The sequence below is a fragment of the Sinohyriopsis cumingii genome, unplaced genomic scaffold (assembly GCF_028554795.1).
Source record: "Sinohyriopsis cumingii isolate HCF-2022 unplaced genomic scaffold, ASM2855479v2 utg002018l, whole genome shotgun sequence".
NCBI lineage: Eukaryota > Metazoa > Mollusca > Bivalvia > Unionida > Unionidae > Sinohyriopsis > Sinohyriopsis cumingii.
The window spans coordinates 61,147-86,303 of record NW_028316106.1 but is presented as its reverse complement, the minus strand read 5'-3'; the positions used below and the strand labels follow the sequence as shown (position 1 = coordinate 86,303).

At 36.4% G+C, this 25,157-nt stretch overlaps 1 protein-coding gene across 1 annotated transcript in view; it reads right to left on the bottom strand.

Moving 5' to 3' along the window:
• Positions 1 to 1,169: 1,169 nt before the first annotated feature.
• LOC149771231 (uncharacterized) overlaps positions 1,170 to 25,157 on the bottom strand; it is a gene marked incomplete at its 3' end in the record, with an annotated part of 67,922 nt that continues 43,934 nt past the window's right edge. Inside the window, exon 3 of the mRNA XM_089948694.1 lies at positions 1,170 to 2,535. Within this exon, the coding sequence (XP_089804820.1) occupies positions 1,170 to 2,535 (1,366 nt within the window). The remainder of the gene's footprint in view (positions 2,536 to 25,157) is intronic.

Genomic DNA, 25,157 nt, shown 5'->3' with positions numbered 1-25,157 from the left:
ATCGTATTACACCGTGCGAATTTACAGCCGTGAAAAGAAAACACTCGGCAATTAAATCGTGTTACACCATACGACTTTAGAGCCGTATAAAAAATACTCATATACTGTAAGTAGATAATCCTGTTTAATAAGAGACAAGATAAATCGGCGCACAGAAGCTGCACTGTTTCGGACAGAACCAAGGGTTCCGGAGTTTTAACTTCATGTATACGAACAGCTGTGCTACTGTTGACCTAACAACACACACACACCGAAAATTTGCACTGTTTATTATTTGACAGATATCAGCTTCATAAATGCGGAAAATAGTGCTTGGAAAAACTCATAATATTTTAGCTCAGACGTCTGAAAATACCTCTGCAAAACAATTCTACACAAATACACATCTCTAAAGTATTGTTTTCGTTGTAGTAAAAGTCTCCAAATAAACTGGATATCGCTTCTTTAAATCAGTAAAAGAAAGTTGTATTGTGGTCCAACACAAGAGTGGCTATGTTGCTTAATGAATCACAGTCTATGACCCAATATGTTGCTTAATGAATCAGTCTATGACCCAATATGTAAGCGAAGCAAATAGCTCAAGGTCTGAACTTAAGTGAAGTTATTTATTTAGTGAATATTAAATAAAATACTCATTCAAAATACTATCAAAATAATACAGAATATGGGTCAGAGTTATTAGGTATGTGGTATATAATAAAAGCATCTGACATATGGATATACAATCTCTCTCTCTCTCTCTCTCTCTCTCTCTCTCTCCTTACGCACATGCTATTCCAGTAATGCTGGATTTCATCAGCATTTTTTTTATGCTGGCAGAGATTTGCCTCATATCGTACTGTGATACAAACAAACTTGCACCTTGCAATGAAATTCACGAACCCTACCTATCAGAATGAAATGTATGGTTCAAATGCAAACATTAAAACTGATAAAAGTAAATGCGTTGAGCTTTGGCCAGAGAAAGTTGTATCATTCATGGGTATTCACAACAAAATATATTTTAATGGGGAAAAGTGATTCTTAAGAAATATAGGAAAGGTTAAAACAAGATTACAAAATATATTGGCATGTCCACTTATTTACTATTTTCAATTCAAAATCAATTTTAAAGAAAATATACTATGTCTTTAAAAGGAAGCGAGACAAAACGTTATAGACAAACTTACCTATTTCTTCTTCCATATCCAGAATTTTTTCAATCAGCTGAATTTTACTGAAATCACTATACGTATCGAAAGATGTCTCAGCCTTGGGAGGTATATCCGTGACTTGTTCGAGGTCATTTACTGAACCCAATATTTCAGCAGCCTCCGTCTCCGTAGAGACGCGCGGCTCGTGACTTTCCTCCATGTTATCTGGCCGCCGCGCCGAAATCACCTGCTGTAGTAGGAATGAGAACTGTTCATCAATTACGTTGAGCAGCTGTTCTGGATCACGTGATTTTACCCCCGTATCTACAATCTCCACTGAATCATGTGATTTTTCTACTTTTTTTGCAGAGATGCTTTCACCGACTACCCCTTGTAGCTCACATTCTGCATTATGCGTAGAAATTAAATCAAGGTGCTCTGTTACACTTGTTGAAGCTGGTCTAATTTTACTTCTGTCATATTTCTTGGTTAATGAAATGAATTTTTCTGCCAGGTCGGCAAGTTTTTCAATATAGCACTGCCGCTCCCGCTCTAAGCTGTTGATTTTATCATGAAGTTGTACATCGTCTTCGGTTTCAACATATGCCACCGCAAGACCTTGTAGTATGTGTATTTTCTCAGAGTGCTGCAGGCTAAGTTTATGCACTTCCATTGAAAGGTTTTCATTTTCCCTTTCCAGTAGCATAACTCTGTCCCTTAATACCATAGATTCTTGCTGGGTTAGCTCCAGCTGACGTTTGAGGTCTACCATATGATTGTACTCGTAATCTAAGGATTTACTTTTTCTCAGATGACCCTTTTTGGTCTGAATAGAGCTCATCTTGATGTGCAAACGCTCGATGTCTCGCTCCTTTTCGATGACTTTCCATCGAAGAACATCCAGCTCTCGGTCCTTCTCTTTAAGCATATCCTCGTAGTAATCGTTTGGTGATGAAGGCTTGGGTTTAATTTGAAGTGCTTCCTCTTTCAGCTTTAACTCTTGTTTTAATCCGGATATAGTGGTAACTAGACTTTCATTTTCATTTTCCATCTCTGAAAGTCTCCTCTTAACAACTGAGAGTTCTTGCTCTGCCAACTCAAATTGTAATTCCAACTCAATCTTAGATTCAAACATTTCACCATCCTCAACATCGGTTCCGTTTTCAGACTCGCTCTTGTCTTTCTTTGCCTTTTGTGTAGATAATCTTTTCAACTGACGGCTAAGGTTGTCATTCTCCTCTTCAAGATCCGCCATTTTTTTACGGAACATTTTGGCTTCCTCCAGTGCAAACTGAAGCTGATCTTTAAGGTCTCGTTCGCGCTCCAAGCTGTCGTAAAGGTCTTTTTTAAGTTGTTGTAGGTCCGCTACTTGACTGTTTTGTTGGGTGACCGTTGACACATCCTGAAACACAGAATAGTAGATCTGCAATTTATGCACAGAAAGAAAATGTTGCTCAGGTAAATACATATCGTAGCATCAGACAGTGCAATCACTTAGATTTAGCTCGATCTGAACGATACACAGTCGAGAGATTTAACTTGCTCGTAGTGAGCGTAACGAGTTATGGTATCTCGATTATCAATATGGGATGATAGAAGAAGGACAAACATAAATTCCAGGTCTTTCATGCAGGTGAAATAAAGACGGAAGTGGGAGGAAAAGCGAAGAAAATCAAGCTTCTTACATGAAGTAGTCTGATTCCAATCTCTATTTGCAAATATTCAAAAGTACATACTTGCTTCGAAAACATTGTATTAATAGATTGGAACAAACGAAAATAAATTTGTGAGAGACAGTATAATGGGCATTTTTAAAAAAATAAATAATTAAGAAATACTCCCTGAAACGATACATCTTTACTTTCACGAAGAACACGTGTGTACCTATCTGTACTCACCGCACCTATCGCGAAGCAAGCTTCTTTCTGAGACAACGCCTACACACAACGGTTAATTAAAATATGCACTGCCAATATTTCTCGTGTTTTGCAGAAAGAAACGAGAGACACGAAACAGTATAAAGTCCATCATAATTTATTTGCTAGGTCATTAAATTTGTTCATCTTTATTTATCTTGTATAAAACAATGATATAAAAGCTCTTTAGATAACGTGTACATGTACAGTTCTTTAGATAACGTGTACATTTAAAGTTCTTTAGATAACGTGTACATGTAAAGCTCTGTAGATAACGTGTACATGTCAAGTTTTTTAGATAACGCGTACATGTAAAGATATTTAGATAACGTGTACATGTAAAGTTCTAAAGATATTTAGATAACGCGTACATGTAAAGATATTTAGATAACGTGTACATGTAAAGTTCATGTTTGTATTTCAGGCAGTTTGAAAGCAGTATCCATGTAAGATGTATGTAATTACTGCCATCATTATCCGATATATTGCGCATGCGCGATTACCAAAAAGAACGAAGAAACACGAGTAAGTATTCATAAGCTCAATTATGCGTTAGCTACTTTATAAAGAACCGCAAACCACATCCTAAAGATATTTAATGTTTTCTTTGTTATATAATAATATCAATACATATTCTAATAATTCTTCACATCTCCATTACGTCACGCGATGTCAGTATGCCGAATTGACCCCTAAATCAGCTTCCTCCGAACGTTTTGCCGTTTACATTTCGTATTCAGAATGTATAAACAATATCCACAAGAAAATCAAAGAAAAAAATGAAACACAAATCGCCACAAAGATAAAACCAAATCCAAATAAAGGGGATTTATTATGGTGCTTCGAAACTTGATCTGAAATGAAATATAGCGCACGACCTTTGTTCTCTCCAGAAAATTATAAGACCTTTTGAAAGTTCTAGTGATGTTTTACCACATCAAATTTCAATGCTATGTACGTCAACAGCACCGGATAGTCGCTTAGTCGCTGTGCGCATTATTTGATTCACTTTATAATAAACGACGTCTATATCCCTTCCGTTGCTATCTTATTTTTAGCACTTTCATTTAACTTGTTGGCCTATATATGTGTAATTTTAGATCCTAAAATGAAGTACACTTCAAGATAATAGATCTAACTTTACCAACTCCACCCCAAGATACCTGACAGGGTTTCTCTGATTTCCAATATGTCTAGTTCGTTTTTGTTCCTGATAAAAAAAAACCGGTGCCATATATATCGTTGAAAACGAAACATACATAACAAGTTATCGAAGCGTTTTTCGCAACAAATACGTGTGTATTAGTTCCTAATTAAAAAAAACCGTGCCATATGTCGTACTACATATTAGTTTTCTTAAATAAATACAGTTATGTTACCAGGTAGTGAATGTTAACCTTGAATTTAAACGTGTATTACTATACAGCGATTCGGTTTTCGTGACACCATAATTTGCTGTAATGATTTAAGATCATGCCTTTTCTTCTAAATTCGAGTTATGCTATTTGTTATTTAAAACGTTGTTTAAAAATCTTTGGAGGGAAATATGCAGCTTCTTCTATTGATTTGGAACATTCTTGTCTCATTTGAGACTTGAATGTCAATCAGGACATTGAATTATAGCAAATCGACATACATTCTTCTCCAGAAATATAGCCAAAAGCGCTGACTTTGCATGTGAGTAAGCTACTTGACATAGTCCCATCGAATTACCCACTTGACACTAGCAAAATAATTTCGTTACAGCTGTATTCGCGAATACGTGTCCATTCAGAAATTGTCGCGCCGGCTTAAATCAGTCTCAGCACAATTACAAAGCTGTACTCGGTGGCCACAGAAGATGAAACAATTAATATGGCATATTTTAGTACTGGTTGAGGTGGAAAACCACTAACGTGTCGGCGCACGGATACAGAACCACGGCTCTAATGACCCAAACCAGTAAAACAGTTGTCAGAGTATATAGACCTATCTGCTAGCTCATACCGCTGCAGCTCCCCAAACCATGAAAAGCAAAGCTTCCACGTTTACTCACGTGGGCTACAATCATATATGCACACTTGTGCAAAAATCATGGGGAATCCCGAAGGGGTTTTGGACCTGATAACAGCAGCTGGTTAGTCAGTCTTAAAGGATCATTCTCCTCCTGACGATGTTAGAAATACAATACTCTAATACTTGTAATTTCACTCTTACACTTCAATGAAAATTATCTTTTCCTTGAATGAGAAATGCTTTTTATAAGTGTACCTCATCATAGTTCCTTTTAAACCTGCTAGATGTATAAACCATAAAGACTTATATTCATTTCTAAAGGAAAATAATTTGTATAGCTTCCTAACCACGCACAGCTGGGGTGGGGTGGGTGGATGGACAGGTAAAACATAACATACTTTTTGATCAAGAGAGGCTGTATTATATTTTGTGGTTGTGTTGCTATTTATTTATTGTCATTATTATTAGTATTATTATTCCTCTACAGTCTCCTGGTAAAGTTAAAAACGCATAAAGATTTACAAACTTTGTTCAATGTAATATTTAGGTTTCACTGTTTTAATGTAACATTTGGGTTTAACCTTTTCAGTGTAATATATAGAGTTATGTATATGTATAATTTTGTATCTAGATTCGATGTACGTGCACAACGTTTTTGTAAGGTTTTACGAACGTACAATTTCGTAGGATCTCTAAATAGATTCTTACAAATGTGTTGACAGTTACTCATAATAAAATTATTAGCAAATATGTTGACAAGATTCAGCCTTTTTCCTATTGTATAGTTCGGTCAGGTGGTGTCTTAGAAGAATTAAGTTAATCCCATTGGATGGTTTAAATCGTGTGAGCTCTTCTACGATATTGAAAATCTGCTTTTTGTCACGTAGGTAGTAGTGATAATATGCGTGTTCGAGCTTTTTCGTCTATATATAAGCAGTTCAAATTGTGCAGTTTTCTTATTCTTATTTCTTGTCTTCTTGTTGTAATTAAGTCTGCAGACGTGTTCTATGCTGTATTTAGATGTCAACTGAGAGGAAAACGTTTGTTAGAATTATTCAGTGGAAATTTAAAGTTCTCATTAGATTATAATATTATTATGGAACTATTGTGAATTATCGAAGGGAGTTTTGGAATACGCCATTTTGGCCGACCAATACATTTCCGGTTCTGAAATTTACACGGAACATTTAATTCTTCTGGACTTTGATATAACTTTTTCAGGTTTATTCACTTTACAATTCTGTAAGTTCCTCTCCCATTTTCATTTATAACCTGGATAATTAAATTATTTGTTAAGTGTTACAAAACTTGATGGTTTTGCTTTTATATCTTATTTAGTTTATGGCCATAGAGTCGTAACAGTAAGTTTAACTTTGTCTGTGTAACATTTAGGTTTAACATTGTTCAGTGCAATATTTAGGTTTAACTTTGTTCATTGTAATGTTTAGGTGTAGCTTTTTAAATGTAATATTTAGGTTTAACTTTCTCAATGTCATATTTAGGATAACCGTTCTCAGTGTAATATTTTGGGTTAATTATGTTCATTGTAACATTTAGGAATAACTTTCTCAATGTAATATTTAGGTTTACCTTTCTCAATGTAATCTTTAGGTTTAACTTTGTTCATTTTAATATTTAGGCTTAACTTTAATGTAACATTTAGGTATAACTTTCTCAATGTAACATTTAGCTTTACCTTCCTCAATGTAATCTTTAGGTTTAACTTTGTTCATTTTAATATTTAGGCTTAACTTTAATGTAACATTTAGGTATAACTTTCTCAATGTAATATTTAGGTTTACCTTTCTCAATGTAATCTTTAGGTTTAACTTTGTTGAGTTTAATATTTAGGCTTAACTTTAATGCAATATTTAGGTTTACCTTTCTCAATGTAATCGTTAGGTTTAACTTTGTTCTTTTTAATATTTAGGCTTAACTTTAATGCAATATTTAGGTTTAACTTTCTCAATGAAATATTAATATTAAGGTTTAACTTTGTTCAATGTAATATTTAGGTTAACTTTGTTCAATTTATTATTTTGGTTTACCTTTTTCAATATAAAATATTAAGTTTCCTTTTTCAATGTAATATTTAGGTTTGACTTTTTCCTTATGGTACCTTGGATCCTAACAGAAAGAATACATATAAAAGGGACAGTCGAAACTATTTGCATGTGTACCGTAGATACTCACGTATAAATAGAATCCAACTTCAAACATCACAGCCCCAAATCTCTCATCACATAATGCGCCAGCAGATTAGAGTATTTGTTGTTCTTTTTACTGATTAGTTCTAACAAACTGCATAAGCCCGGATCTGCCAACGCATTATGCAGTGGCACATCTGGGTCTATGCAGTTTGCAATAAGATCTGACTTTCACCTGAGTACATTCGGCACTTTTTTAACACGGAATTAATTTTTTCCAATTGCATTTATACATACTTTTTTTAATAAAAAAACTTGCTCTCTTTCGCCTACAGAACAGATTAATGAACACTTACATTAATGAATTTAGTTCGTTGAATTCTGCATCGATTTACTTATTTTTAAAGGTCGTTCAAATTTAAAAAGGGGAAATTTTATTTAAAGCAGAGATATTTCGCTGCTTTTAACATTACACAAATTGACAACACTTTACAGGGTAGATGGGGGCCCCAAGCGGCCGAGTGGTCTAAAGCGCTCTCCGTTACGGATCACTGCCATCTCACCTCTGTCTGCGTGGGTTCGAGTCTCGGATTCAGCCAATGTGGGTATGTGAGAAAGCTTGCCAGTAGTTTCTCGTGGGTCGGTGGTTCTATCCGGGATTTCCCGGGTTCTTTCTCCATCCTTAATACTGGCCGCCATGTATAGCCTATCGTGTGCTGAAAAATGGCGTTAAGCCCCACAACAACAACAACAACAGGGTAGATGAGTTAAGTCGAACCCAAAACTCCACTTATTCTGTCTCATTCTCAATGGCTCCTAAAATGTCCTTTTCTGCATTGCTGCAGTGATTACAGATGCAAAAAACATTACCCCGGAAGTGTCTTCGTCTAGTTCCCCTGTTAGAAGTATCGACTTCATCAGATAAGGATTTTTGCATTATATGCATTGTCAGGCTCGCTTATTTGAATATATAATACACACATAGTTTTGTACTTTTTTTTTGTAAAGTTGTTTAACTTGGGCCGGAAATAGTGACGCAAGCTTAACCAACGCTTTCATTGAATTCCCAGCGTAAGAACTAACTCGATGCTGATCACGCGTCTTAATTTGATTGTTTACGGCACAGCAATAAAAGTACGTTACAGACGAACTCACCCAATCTACCTGTATTTCAACGCGCAAGTCGCAATCCAACCGCAACTCCTCCATTTATCTCACTCGTCACTTTTCCCAAATTACACTCGGGTACAGAAAATATTGACCTTAACGACACACTCCCGATTCTAATTAATGATGAGTCAGCAAGGACAGAAATAACACAAGTCAAACCCTCGATAGACGAAATCAACCAAAAGCTTTCATTAACACCCGACGGAAAACCACGAATCACAATCAAAATTAGCAAAACAAACTTTGATAAGGATATTGATAACCCCCACCCCCAACCTACAACATCCAAAATCCAGAAACCAAGGAAAAGCATACAGCAATAGAATCTATCAAAAGTTTTATAAAAACAAGTAACTAAACATACTTAGGTAAAGGGAAGCTACCCATGAAAGAATTAAACAAAGAGACGCAACCCAGAACAAACCCACTAACATTGACTAACCATGAGCAAAATCAAACCAAAATAACCATAAACAACACTAACGAAAAGGAATTAAACAGGCAAACCCAAAATCAGAAACCACAAAAACCAATCCATAAATTACCAACCAATTACCAAAACAACAAACAGATAAACAGGAGATAATATCAAACACCAAACCAGACCCAACACCTACCCCAAAAACAGGGCAAAACCCAAGTCGTTAGGCAAAAATTTCACCCCATCCATCTCACAATCTTTATCCCTAGCAAAAACTAAAAATTCCTCAACATAACCAAAATAAAATAGGAAGCAAGCGAACACACAAAGGCCCACGGAGGTGAGTTCTCAATCATCAGACCCAACACAAACTGTATAATAATCAGATGCAACACAATCCAACAAGTAAATAAGTATATGGAAATTAAACAAATCGCAAAAATTAGAGTTTCTATAACTAGACATGCAGCACTAAAAAAAAACATAGGAAGCAGGAAACCATCACTAACTGCAAACACTAGTACTGAGATCAATCAAAACACAACCCAAAACAGTACAGCGACAATAGACAAAAAAGTCCTTAGGCTGCCCAGAGAACAACAACTCAAACAATCAAACACCTCGAAGAAGACCTTGCATATTACGGGTTTAATATAAACAGGGTATACAAACTCAAGAATTCCCGAAAACAGGAAACACCAATTGCTATAATCGAATTCAATACCCCCCCCCCCCCGCAAACCAATGGTAAGATTAGGACCCTACGGAAAGCTATACAAACTGGAAAACTACAAAAACAAACCATGCTTTTGTGGAAACTGCAAAGGGTGGGGCTACTTCACTAGCTTTTGCAAAAACAATTCAAAATGCGACCACTGTGGGGGCACGCATAAGGGGCGGTGCAGGAGGAAATATATTAAATGCGTTAGCTGTACAGGACCTCACCACCCTAAATCATATGAATGCCCCCTAACTGATCGTGAATTTGCTATAGTACAACATATGGATTCGAACCTCACATCATAAAAAGAAGCAAGACTAAATATCATTCAGAATCCAAAAACCCCAACCCCCCGAAAAAAGAAATTTTTTTTTAGAACTGAACATTACCACCAAACAAAACAACCCCCCCAAAAAAAACAAAAAAAAAAAAACAAACAAGCAATAGCCAAAATGAGAATAAAGAAACCAGGAAAACTAACCTAAGCAAAACAGCACCACCCTAACCAAACACACCCTTACAATAACTTCTAGTAGGCACTGTAATATTAACCAGGCACCCAGATATCAAACAACCCAATTACCCAAATCCACTAGCACACGAGAGGAAAGGAATAATCAAGCCACCAAATCAAATAGGTACTCTACCAGTGTTGTCCTCCGGTTCATTAGTCAATTTGCTACTATCATTGTACAAAATACAAAGAATGATCATGTCCCAATCGACATGACTCATCAAGTGCTAACCAAATTAATAAACAAATTCTTTCCCAATCAAAACTCGAGATCATAGCAAACCATACCCAAATCATAACAATAGTAAATATCAATAATCAATATCTATCCCACTCAACGTAAATGTTTGATACTGTGTCTGTGGAACTGCCGCGGAATCATTAAGAATATCCCCGAGCTAATCCAAAAAATAAACTCCGACAAACCTAAACCTGACATTATCTGCTTACAAGACACACGTCTAACTCAGGCCTTTAAGACCATCCCAAAAATTCCAGGATACTCAACTGTATATACTAAAAATAGAACAAACGGTAAATTAAAAAAAGGGGGGGGGGGCAAGCAACTTATATTACTGATTCACTTTCACTTCAAAACACCTCGGAAGTTACCCCAGATCAAAACCAAGACGCACCTGGACAAATAGAAATTCAAACCATTGAAATTAAAAACACTGGCCAGCATACTATAAAACTGCTAAACGTATATGACTCAGGTGTAGATAATCCAAGAGCAATCAATCACTACACGAAAATGACCACTGACAAAGAGGAAAATCTTATCATATGCGGAGATTTTAACGCCCATAACGTAAGATGGAGAGGAATAACGCAAAACCTAAGGGGAAAACTGCTTGAAAAATGGACAACCGAATCAAATCTAGTTATCCATAACAATGGAGCAGGAACAAGAGTAAACCCCATCAAAGGTGCACTATCAGCAATTGACCTCACCATAGTCACTCCTAAATTGCCCCAAATCTCAGATTGGGAAGTTGATCAAACCAACACCCTTGGAAGCGATCACTTCCCTATCCTACTCACCCTTAATATAATGACACAAACATACCCAACTAACAACATACCAAGGTGGAGGTGTGACAAAGCCAATTGGAATAAATTTAAAATCGCCCTCTCTACCATAACTCTAGCAGATCTTTATAATGATAACATCGATCAATACAGTCATAAATGTAATGAACGCCCTAGCTGAGGCAGCTAAAATAAGTATACCCAGAACAGGAGGACAACAACTTAAACCCACTGTCCCATGGTGGAACGAAGAATGCAAAGTAGCTCAAAATCGTTTAAAAAATGCCCTTAATCGATTTAAACATACAGGGAACTCCAATCACTTTAAGATTTACAAAAATAGGGAAAAAGAAATGAAAACAATAATCCATTATGCAAAATAAAAATCCTGGCAAGCCTTCTGCTCTAACATAAACTTTAAAACCAACACAAAACAGGTATGGGACAAGATAAAAGTATTAAAGGGGAAAAGCAAGCAACCAACACCTAAACTGACTGGAAATCTAACCGACAAAGAAAAGGCAAACTGCTTGAGCAAGCATGAGCAGCAACTCCAACCATACCCAAAAATTCCAAGACCACCTCCACAATGTAGAACAAAAGTATCCAAACCTCTTCTCTGACCAAGGATCCAAACAATCTAAATTAAATGAGGACTTCACAATAGCAGAATGGATAGCTGCACTTGCTAAGGAAAGGCAACCTCACCCGAAGAAGACCAACTTTGCTATGAAATATACAAACACATCCCGGAAAACATAACCGGAATCATACTAGATCCACTTAATATTCGCTAGCGGAAGGGCCAACTACCCAAAGTTGGAAAAAAGCTATCGTCATTCAAATACCCAAACCTGGCAAAACCCAAATGACATCAATGCATATATATAACATAGAAAACGATACGCCACAAGGTAGCGTGCTTAGCCCTACTTTATTAAACATCATTGTAAACAACCTTGGCACTATAATAAACAAAAATAAGGTAGATCTATCCCAATTTGCTGACGATAGTGGGATTTGGAAAGCAGGCAATCCAAACAGCAAAACAGTCATAGGACAAATACAAGAAAGTCTTAACCAAATAGGTCGGTGGGCAGATAAATGGGGTTTTAAAATATCCAACACTAAAACAGGAGCCATTATGTTCTCGCCACAAAATATAAATACCATAGAATACCCTAAACTGCAAGCAAGGGAAAATAATAAAATTTGTCAAAATAGCCAAATTTCTAGGAATGTTCCGTGACGAAAGCCTAACGTGGAAACACCACATTAAAGAGCTCACCCAAAAATGTAAAGCTGATCTAAGTCTATTAAGGAACCTCAATTGAACTCATGGGCGGCCAACCAAGAAACGCTTTTAACACAATATAAGGCACTTATGAGAGCAAAAATAGAATACGGATGCCAAGTCTATGCATCAGCTAACCAAATATCACTTAGTAAACTAGATTCCATACAACATTAGGCACTAATCATTTGCACTGGAGCACTAAACTCAACCTCCCTAGAAGAGCTCCAAATACTGACAGGAGAACTACCACTGCAACTCAGAAGAAACGAAAGCATATTAAGATATGCCGCATGAGTTTCGATCCACATAACAAGCCACCCCACCAGGAAAATTATCCAACAAAGTAATATCTCTTTCATTAAAAACTGAAACCACAACCACCCGGTGCAAAAAATATTCATGAACTAACTAAAGATCGTATCCTACCCACTCTACAAGCTGAACAATACAGTTACCCCGACCGAACACCATGGACGGGAGGTAACCCTAATTGTAACACAATAGCCCTTACTTATGGCAACAAACAAGACCATGTAATGACAAAAGGATAAAATTATTAGCCGAGCTAGAAGAAAAATAGATAGGGTACACCAAGATAAACACCGATGACCCAAAAATTACAAAACAGTACAAAACTTCTGCGGCAATAGTAATCCCTGAAACCAAGACAGAATTCGGAGCTAGATTACCCAACACCTGCTCCATTTACACAGCCGAATTATGGGCCATTATTGAAGCTCTAAAATGGATCCAACTAACAAACTAGACAAGCAGTTATCATTAGCGACTCCCTCAGCGTCATCAACTCGATTAAATCAAACCACTCTAACACAAGAAGCAACTTCCTGAAGGAAACCAACCACTTAATTAAACAACTGCTAAATAACAAACATATAACAGAGTTCATGTGGGTGCCCTATCATATCGGACTAGCAGGTAACGATAAAGCAGACCAAGTAGCTAAACAATATCTCCATGAACCCGACTCCGAAGCATTATAATACAGCGTCCAAGAATTGTATAGAATCATCAAGATTAAAATCGACATTAAGTGGCAACAACAATGAGATAGCATCAAAAGGGACGCAAGCCCTACTCCATATGAAATAAGGCCGTAAGACTTACCAACCCACCGCAACTCGTTAGAAGTCAGGATCAAAAACTTATCAATAGGATACTAATAGGCAAAACTAAATTAGCCAGCAGCTTTGGTAAATATTTGACAATCAACATAAACTCAAATGTCAAATGCCCACACTGTCCACTCCAAGAAGATTTAGAACATGTTATTAACACCTGCCATAAGTATGGAACCCAAAGAACTAGGTTTAGGTCTAAACAACATAAAATAGGGTCCCCACAGACCTATCCAGATTTCATCAAAGAACAAAACTTAAATGAGTACATTACTTACAAAAATATTATAAAATTCCTCACCGACATTGGGGAAAAAGGGGGCATTTAAACAATAGTGCCTTTCCCGCTAAATAATAAATAAACACCATTCAATTAATTAAAACTAGGGGAGAGGCTAACAAACTAAATGTAAGGAACAACAAGACCAGATGTCTTTGATATGTCTTAGCGACCCGAGTATTCGGCAAAGATATATGTCTTACCAAAATAGAATTAGGCTAAAAATGACATCACATAAATAACTCCGTCCACAAGCTAGGAACATAATCAAAACAAAATAAGTCCAAACCTACCAAAACTAGTTGACAGGCTAAACAAGTTAAAATTAGGGAATAAATAAGAACATATGTCTTTGACAAGTCTTAGCGACCTGAGTATTCGGCAAAGATATCTGTCTTATCAAAATAGATTTAGCCTGAAAATAAAATAACAACATACTAATAGCTTCATCCAAAAAACTAAAAAAATAAATCAAACATAAAGATAGATTAGCAAGTACTTAGCCCAACCCTAAACCCATACATAGGCCCAGCTGAACAAAGCGGCGCACCATTAAGCCTAGGAAAGTTTAAATAACCACACACAAAAGGGTGAATCCAAACCAAGAACCACCCTATCCAAATCAGACTCATTAAATTAAGTTTAAATAACCCTGCAGACTATCACTAAGCGGACATTTGTGCGGTTATATCTTTAAAAAAAAAAAGGGCACATAATGTATCTCCAAAATTCTGTCAAGACGACAATTCATTAACCTTTTGGCAAGGGAGGCAAAAAATGTATACCCTGGATAACCCAAAGTGCCTTCCTAGTGAGCAGGCTCCTCCCTGACCAAACCTTCATCCTCGCCACCGCCGGACATTAAATTAATAAACGTGCAAAGCACATATTAAATACATGAAGGGAGAGGCACTTTTTCCTCTCTTCATGAACAATTAATTAACCCTCCACATGGGAATGAAAGCCTAGGTGTCCCTATGTGACGTCATAGTGGCGACCAATCGCTACTGGCGTCACATACACATTGGTTCACACCTAGCGCAGCTAATGCTGACTGAATTGCTACCTTTTACTCGAGTGTGTGCTGTATGTATGTATTCGAATAATCTTCGCACTTTTAAACAATGTGGCACTCCCATCAGACAACAAGATAGACGACTCTATAACATGAATTTGTCCGACAGAGTTGTGTACCTTTCGCCTATTGAATTAATGCAGCGGCATTGCATACTTTTTCACATCTTTACTTCGACATGAAACATGGTAGACTTATATACGTGATCATCACAAACATATCCAGATAACGTGCCCTGTGACAGTTTGGTGCATATGCGCAACTTTATTGTTTCGTTATAAATGGCATGAGTTAAGTTTGATCGTTTTGTGCTGATTTTAACGTCACCTTCAGCATATATCGAACCCGTAACGTTGGATTACTAGTCCAACACTCTAGCTATTGATCTATCGTGGCTCCCATTGAATTGAGATAAATCATGATTGGCAACCGGTAGGTACGACCTGACAACAGCTAGGTATTATCTGACAACAGCTAGGTACGACCTGACAACCGGTAGGTATGACCTAACAACTGGTAGGTATGACAGCCTCGGCTACTTAATATACCCAGTAATGAATATCATAACAGGTTTGCCGATCACAATATACAGTGTATGTGCATGAACAAAATAATATTTGTCCACGAATATTGTGATGTCATCAAAACAATATGGATAAATCATTATGTTTTGTTGTCATTGATGGTAAGACCAATTATTGATGTATATTCCGAACAAGAACAAAGCAAAGACTTCCGTCAGAATATGTGTCTGTACGTAGAGTGTTTGTCTTTATGAATTATTTAACATCCATTATCTGTCTCAAATCTCTGTTACATTCACTATCAAAGCATGAATCATAAACCTCGGTCGATTTCTTTATCAAATATCACATGTACGCCGAGAAGTGAAAGGAAGATTGCCTTTCATGGTACACCTTCTTTAACCTTTGTTGCATGCACTTTATTCCAAACCCAATCACTCGGGGAAGGCTACTGTGTGAAGCAAAACTGTGTGTGTGTGTGGGTGTGTGGGTGGGTGTGTGTGTGTGAGAGAGAGAGAGAGAGACACACACACACACACACACACACACACACAGACAGAGACAGAGATAGAGGGAGATCGAGATCTGGATTTTTAGCGTAACTTTAAAAAAAAAACTGTCACATTGCTATGAAGTCTGCATTGTTAGTGATGTCTAGCATTGGGGCATCACGCCGCAGAGATGTAGCATGATGTCCAACCCGGAGAACTTAATCTCAGTATCCAGTGTTCGAATCACTATTTTCCGACTAACTCTTCTAATGGAATCAGCCACTTAATAGGGTGGCCTTGAGTGTCCGCCTCTTCTTGGGAAAGGGAAAGTTACATAATCTTCAAATAAGGTTCTTCCTGTTTTAATCAGTGATCTGCGCTAAATGTTTAAACAGATTTATTTCACTATCTTCCACACAAAGGAAGTCGTGTCTTTTTTTGTTGGGGGAGGGGGAGACGCTATTTTCATTTTTTGACGCACATGCAGCCGCAGCAGGATGTTTAAGCGGAAGTTTTGTACAAATGTTCAAGGCGGGATTTTGAGGGAATCTCTCTTTATTCGAGAAAAGTTATGGCATGTACGTTAGATAGCATCACACATTAATGATGACACATTAGAGCCTTTATAAGATACAGTGATCGCTATTTTCAAGACGCAATACTAGTTGTAAAGTGGTTCCATGGCGACGGTTTCCTGCATCTAATAAAGAAACAAAATAATGTTGAATCTCGTTCTTAAAATTTCGTCATCCACTCCACTGCGTAGCTGTCATGCAACATATTTTCTCAAAACTAGTGTGCAATTACTCACTTGAGTAACACAGTATGTGCCGTACAAGCTTTTGTATTGTAGTGTTACAAAGCTGCAATGGATAACTGTCTGACTATAGTGACATGTGAGTCTTGATTTAACGACTCAATCCTACCGGAAGTAGTATTATTTGCCTGTAACAAGCGGTTCAATACAGCCAATGCATTCAACCCAATAAAAAAAAAAATGGCAATATTCCTTTGTGTAGAGGATCAGCAGTGGAAACAACATTGTCTATTCCGGGTGTAGCTAGCCAGTTTCATCGATTTGCTTCGTTATAAAAATGTGGACTGATCCACAGTAATGACAAAGACTGGTACATGATTTAATTTATCAACAGTCCGCTGTACGACTTCCATTCCTTAATCATAGTTGTACAGTTAAGATGTTATGTAAATAAAGTCATTTCTTGTGGTTCTTGTTAGTTCCACTACAGAATGCACCGGCTTTATAAAATAGGCAGCTAGTGAAATACTTCCGTAGTCGGAAAGAGTTTTAAGTGTAGGATGAAGTCTAATATTCTCAGTTCTAATGTTTTGTGCCGATTCATGATACCAGACTTCCTGTCACTACTTCAAAGTCATATCTTCGCACTGGCGATTCCTTGAAATTCAGCAGGACAGAGGTTGTGATCGATGTTTTTGACAGAAACAGTGGTGAATGAAACCTTGTCAGTTGGGGTGGATACGCTATTCAATCTTCTTCGTATCCATCACATGCTTTTTCTGCTGATCTGAGGACAAACGCAAAACTCCATCATTTGAAAAGGAAAGACCAGTTTTGGTGCACTTTGTGAACAAGGTTTCTTCTAGTTTTCGCTTGCATCGTCAATTGTTCATAAGTGCGTGGTGGAATCACGAGACAAAAATTTACTTTGACGCATAAAACTAGGCCCTGAAACAACGCTTCTCTTTTGTTTTACAGAATCTAGAAGAGTTATATGCGTTAATTACAACGCAGCTCGTTTTCCTTTATATTTGGACCTGCTAAACTCATTTTACTAGTGCCAAGGGAGTCTGGTAACAAAACTTTTCCTGGAACAGAAAATAAATTATCCCACTAACAAGTAACATCCGTCCGTTTAAAATACATGTAGTTCCCTAACCAGTAACACCTTTAATTATTTAACGGGTAACAACTGTAATTCTCAAAACGAGTAACACCTTTAATTCTCAAACGATTAACACTTGTAATTATATACATACTATTTGAGCAGCTTTAGCAAGAGGCAAAAAGCTTCCATCGCTGTCAAAACGTTCCTAAACATTGTCTAGGTCGTCGTCAACCATGAATAATATATGTATGCCCTGTAAGAGTTATCTTACCTACCACAACATCATGATGACTCTCAGCTGTTATTGTATCCCAGATGAAGTCCTTATTAAATCCCATTAACACAAATTAGACCAATATAGTTGCGCTATCGTATCCCAACTGTAGTTCTTAAGAAGACGTTATCACAGATTAGGACTATTGGTTGTTATCGTATTTAAACTGTAGTTCTTAAGAAGCCGTTATCACATATCAGGACTATTAGTTATTATCGTATTTAAACTGAAGTTCATAAGAAGCCGTTATCACAGATTAGGACTATTAGTTATTATCGTATTTAAACTGTAGTTCATAAGAAGCCGTTATCACAGATTAGGACTATCAGTTATTATCGTATTTAAACTGTAGTTCATAAGAAGCCGTTATCACAGATTAGGACTATTAGTTATTATCGTATTTAAACTATAGTTCATAAGAAGCCGTTAGCACAGATTTGGACTATTAGTTGCTACTGTATCCCAGTTGTAGTAATTTAAAAACCATTATTATTGTTTCAATGCTTTCTCCTGGAAATTTACTAATCAGTTAATAATGTTATTTGCATTCGAACTAAAAGAGCATTGAAGTCCAAACAGAAAATAAAATGTTTATAGAGTTCATCCTTTTGGCTTTTGCGTATGATGACAAAAGGTAAAGTCATTCGGCCTGTTTCAGAAAGATCACTTGCACGTTTAATTCCACACATTTTATTGAAGTTTTTCCCCCAGAAATTCAACAGGATCAATTTTGAGTGCAACTGAACTTTATGAAGTACGCACAGGATCTAAACTAAACGAAATTATAAATATTAAGAAAATAATAAGTACAGCAATACCTTTAACACAATAAAAGGGAAAACCCTTTATGCACACGTCTTTTGATTATTAGACATTGTATATTCATATATAAATAATGTATCTGTTCAAATTAAATACTTAATTTTAAAAAAATTGCTAAATAGTTATGGAATGCAATGCTAAAACATATTATTTTTCTTGAAAGGAGGGAAGTATTAAATTTAGACAAGATTTATTTCGAACACCTGCTATACGAAGTACTTTGTCACGTGGTTTAATAGTTTTAAATTTATTTGAAACTTCATTTGGATGCATATGAAACTTGATTATAACTCGAGTGTGTATTCCTCGTTCTTGGGGCACTGCAACAGTATGAAATGGAAAACACTAACACCTTTACCACTACATTTTAAATATCGTAACGGCTCTTATTTCTGACATCTCATACAGTTTCAGTTTCTCGAATCAAACGGGGAGTTAATATTTCATTGTGAAAGACTTAAAAAAGTCAGCAAATCAAAACTCATTATCAATAAAAGACTTAGAAAGGTTAGCAATTTTTAAATATAAAATTACAACAGAAGACAGACAAATTAAATACATCCATATCCCTAATATTTTTACAAGAAAATAAGATGAAACACAGAAATAAAATATCCACTTAAATGGAATTATTATACCCCACCTTTACACCCCACCCCACACACATATAAAGACTACATATATATAAAACAGAAGTTCTTCGAAGTGACTGGCGCTCTAATCAGCGAAAATAATTTCCAGGAATTCAAAATAAGACCATTTCTTCCTTTTATCTGCTTAGTGTTGAAACATCTCTGATTTTCTTCAGATTCAACATGATTTTCAAATTAGCTGCTGTGGTCGACATATTGGATGTCAGGTTGGCACATTTTTTTATTCTGGGCAATGAAGACATCAATAGAAGTCGTTTCGAGAAAACCCGTGTCATAAAAATCATCCATTGAGGTGGATAACAAGATTTTCAGAACATTCTTAGTGGTAGCCATATTGTATGTATGACTGGCACTAGTTTCGAAAGAAGTATATTAATGAAAATTAAATGTTGATAGAGCCATTGAATTGAGAGGATTACAAAATGCATCGAGATATAGGCATTTGCATTACGACCAACTTGACACCATGCGAACTCTTCTAATCAAAACCCCATGTCACAAAGTATTTCCATATAAGAAGAATAAGAAAAGTAAGATTTTCAAGATGGCCGCACTCTGGGCATCAAATGGCACAAAGGTACCAATTGTACAAGCCCAGGTGGGCGGAGATTAAGGTGTAGGAACATTGTATTCAGAAATAAACAACAACACCAGATGCGATTGGTGCATTATGTAAGAGCTGTACTTTCTGTTAGGCTTAAAAAAAAGTTGAGCCTCTTGGTAACATGTGAAATTATGTTAATTCATATCCAGATCATATTTTATATTTTTTATGATTTTTTAAAAATGGGTACACATGGCTGAAATTATGTTTGTTTGGACTAGATAGCTTTTACCCCTGTCTAGTGCCAGCAGAGTTATCTCTCTTAAATCCAATGGAGTACGTGGTTTTGTCCTTGTCAAATTGACAATCGAATATTGTTCTCTATGACAGTGTGTGACATACATGCTGAGGTAGGATAGAAAGTATATTTATTTCATAAAACATTAGCATTGAGGTCTATGGAAAAACAATTGGTACCGTGATACCAAATGGACACCAGTTTAATTTACAGTCAACAAAACATTATAAAAATGTTTTAGTGAAACCCACGTGCCACATTCATTCAGGAAACGTAGTGATAACCAGATTTCCTTGATAGCTGGTGTGGCGGCAATATTGGATGTCACATTGGTGTCATTTTCATTTAAGACTAAGTGAATATCATGAGTAAGAAAGTCTTTACGCGAAAACACCATAACAATGTAACTCTTTGTTCTGGCGGTGTTACGATAACCAGATTTCCAGGATGGCTCCAATGTTCATATCAATGTAACTCTTTGTTCTGGCGGTGTTACGATAACCATATTTCCAGGATGGCTCCAATGTTCATATGACCATCCGCACAGGAGGAGTAGCGATACAAATGTTTTCAAAATGGTCGCTGTTAAGGTCATACTGGATGCCCAAGCGGCAACATTTTAATTTGGAACCAAATAGACCATGGGATGAATGTATGTGAGCAGTTTCATGGCAATCATAAAACTATAGGAGGAGGATTAGCGATAACAAACGTTTGCTAACGGACGGACGGACGAATGACTAAAGACCATCCTATAAGATAGTATGATCTATGGCCAGTGGAGCTAAAAATCACTGATTGCAAACGCCGAATCTAAACATTATCCAGTTTTGGGCCATGATATCAGCGAAATACAAAAAGTCTACAACTCATATCAGCCATAAACAAAATCACGAATCTGCACTCTAATTTGTGTCTTGTTCAACGCTGCACTGAGGCTGCCCAGCGTCTGCAAAGCAATCATTCGTGCGCCTTCCCCGTTGTTTGCTTCCTCGTCAAAGTCCTTTCTTAATTACATCTGGAGCCAATATTTATAATTTGCTTTTCTGTCATATGGGTCATATTAGTCAAGACGGCATTTCAATCGCTCATTTGCTCCATCACATCCGATAAGAAAGTAACAAAATCTGAATGGGACAGAATCGCTGGGTTTTTTTTAAAATCAGACTATAGTATTTTCACACCCTTCCGTTTGTTTGTACCCTCCGTACCGATTTTTAAAGCGTAAAGCATCATGAAAAATGACAAATTGATTGATCGATTGATTGATCGATTATTTTGTCATTTATATTGAACGAAGACTACGTGTAATCAATGATATAAAGGGATACAAAAGAGTTAACAAGGATGTGGATGATACAAACAAAAGGAGCTACAATTTCACGCCTAACATTTAAATATGTTATACTGCCTGACACATGAATATGTTATACTGCCTGACACATGAATATTTATACTGCCTGACACATGAATATGTTACACTGCTTGATACATGAATATGTTATAATGCCTGACACATGAATATGTTATACTGCTTGACACATGAATATGTTATACTGCTTGACACATGAATATGTTGTACTGCCTGACACATGATTAGGTTGTACTGCCTAACATTTGAATATGTTATATTGCTTGACACATAAATATGTTATACTGCCAGACACATAAATATGTTATACTGCCTGACATGTGAATATGATATACTTCTGACATTTGAATATGTTATAATGCCGAACACATGAATGTGTTATACTGCTTGACACATGAATATACGTTATACACGAACGGAATCATTGAGATCCAATGCTATCTCACATTGTATGATCTGAAATATGCACACATATCCAATATTTTTTGGATATATATATATATTTTTGCATATATGTAACTGTGCATATGCTTATTAACGGGTGTGACCACTCCGGTGGCTTGTGGTTAGAGCGTCTGCCTCTGATGCGGGAGGTCGAGGGTTAGAACCCCGGCCGAGTCATACGAAAGGCTTATAAAGATGGTACTAACAGCTGCCTCGCTAGGCGCTCAGCATTAAGAGGTTAGTGTTAAGACTGGTCAGCCTGGTGTCAGGATAATGTGACTGGGTGGGACATGATGCTACATGTCTGCGGCATGATGCCCCAGTGCTAGACATCACTATAAACTGCCACACTGCAGACATTGCGATATGACTGAAAAATTGTTAAAGCTACTTTACAAATCCAAATCACACACACACACACACACACACACACACATACATCAATGGGTGATTTTTGATGACATAACAGAATGTAGATATTCATTGCGTATTTGGTTATTTGTGCATCAGTATTGCACATAACTTATAAAATTAGCCATACCCTGATAATTTGTCCGAAATTTTCAATCACCTTGTTAATGGGTGAATTTTTATGACGTCACCAAATTTGAATATTCCTTGTGTGTTTGATCATTTGTGCATCAATACGGCACATAAATTACAGGAAAAAAAATTAAAGAAATTTTCAAATACCTTATTAAGCAGAATACACGGTTTGATCATTATGTGACACGTCGAACAATTCAGGGGAAATAACTCCTATAAGAATATTTTTTTAAAAATCAGTAGCAGACACTGTGTTAAGTACATGTACAGACAGACGCCAAAACGTGCCAAAAATATAACTCCAAAACTTCTTTCGGCTAGGAGATAAAAACAACAAATAAACTACAATTAATTACAAAATGTATAAAGCATTTAGTGGAGTTATCGCGTCTACGGTACAAGTTCGTCAGTATCATTTAAATTTTATAGTACAGTTTTTCAAAAGTTGCGAAATTATTTGCCAGCTTACCAGATTATAGAAAGAGCCAAATAACCATACCATACCATATCATGTCATGTCATGTCATGTCATGTCATGTCGTATCATGTCATGTCATGTCATGTCATGTCATGTCATATTCAGTCGTGAAAACCGGCATAAATGTGCTTCGCGCAGTAATCTTGATTTCAATAAATGTTCACAAATCATATCTCAGAATTAACGCTACATCGGTTCTTGAATACCTGGAGATATCAATTATATACTTTAAAGAAAATGGTGACCTCTCTCTAACGCTAACGAATTCTGCATGGGAAGATTTAAACCCTGTCTCTCAAACCTGGTAGTATTGTCTGTAGTACTGCGACAATATTCAAAAGGGCAATATTCAAGCAGACATTATTCTAACGAACAAATTTCTAACAGACAATATTCTAACAAATAATATTCAAACGGACAATATTCTAACGGACAATATTCGAACGGACAATATTCTAACGGACAATATTTGAACGGACATTATTCTAACGGACAATATTCTAACGGACAATATGCAAACGGACAATATTCTAACGGACATTATTCTACGGACAATATTCAAACGGATATTCTTCTAACATACAATATTCTAACAGACATTATTCTAACGGACAATATTAAAACGCACATTATTCTAACGGACATTATTCTAACGGACAATATTCAAACTGACATTATTCTAACGGACAGTATTCTAATGGGCAATATTCAAACGGACATTTATCTAACGGACAATATTCAAACGGACATTTATATATCGGACATTATTCAAACGAACAATATTCTAACGAACAGTCTTCTAACGGACAATATCCAACTGATTGTTTCTATTATTGGTTACAACCATGTCGAAAAAGCTAAACCATCAGCTTGTAAAAAAAACATTGTTGCTTCTCTGATATTTTCATCAGCTTTTCCAGATTTGAAACTCCTCATGGCATAGGAAGAAAGGTCCTGATCCTCTCGTAGAGATCGAAACTAATTATTTAATACCATGATACTACAATTCCTAGCATTATATCTAAATACCCATTAAACCGAGTAACTGTAACAAATGCTCAGTAAATCAACCAATAATCTCAATAATTCCGTACATTGTGGAGCACATCTCTTTGAACATACGTATTCAAGAGTTCTTCCTATTTATTTTTGTTCAATTTGTCTTAGAAATATTATAACCAGACGTCGCAAATACTGGATGCAGGCGACGCAGTTTTTATTCAAAAAGACTATTTTAGAAACCAGAAATGGACAGCGAACAGTCCGTTTGCTTGTTTACATCGGGAGCTTCGGTTTACGTTGAAACGCCAAGAAGTCCACAGTGTTTGGGACCACTTGGCGACAATCAGGTTAGAAATTGTAAATAAATGAATGAAATGATTAAGTTTTGTCATTTGTTATATCCATGATGCTTTTTGTTTTTAAAGCCGACAACTGGAGCGAGTGTGACATACATCTTCAAAACTGATCGCAAACCAGCAGGATTTTACAAACAGAATCATCTGTAATAACCTTTCAAGGTTGATAATTACATTAGAAATTTCCTCGGTCCATGGTATAACTTCCTTCAGCTATTTGACTCATTGCTATGAAGAACATGGGAATGTGGAAAAAGAAAAGTCAACGGTGAAAAAGAAATTTTCTATTACTTCTTTAAAGAAGAATATGCATTAAATATTGTGTAGAAAGAACGCTATGTCGTAAAAAATTTGAAGGAAAAGTGATTGCGCCAAATAAAACAAGAGGAATTTACAGAGTCATCATCGTCTTTGTGATTGTAATATTTTGTAGGGATCCGGGGAAGGATGTATTCAGATCCTTCAGTGGTATTGTTGTTGTCAGAGTGTTGGGGAAGGTTTTCAAAATGGCCATGAGTTTCCTCAAAAGGGCACCTAAGCAAACGTCTTTGTTTATATTTATTCAAAGAGCGCATACTACTAAATAAACTTGCGAAAGAATAAAACGATGGTCAAATTTTAAGTTACAACTGACTGTACGTTTGTGTGTAT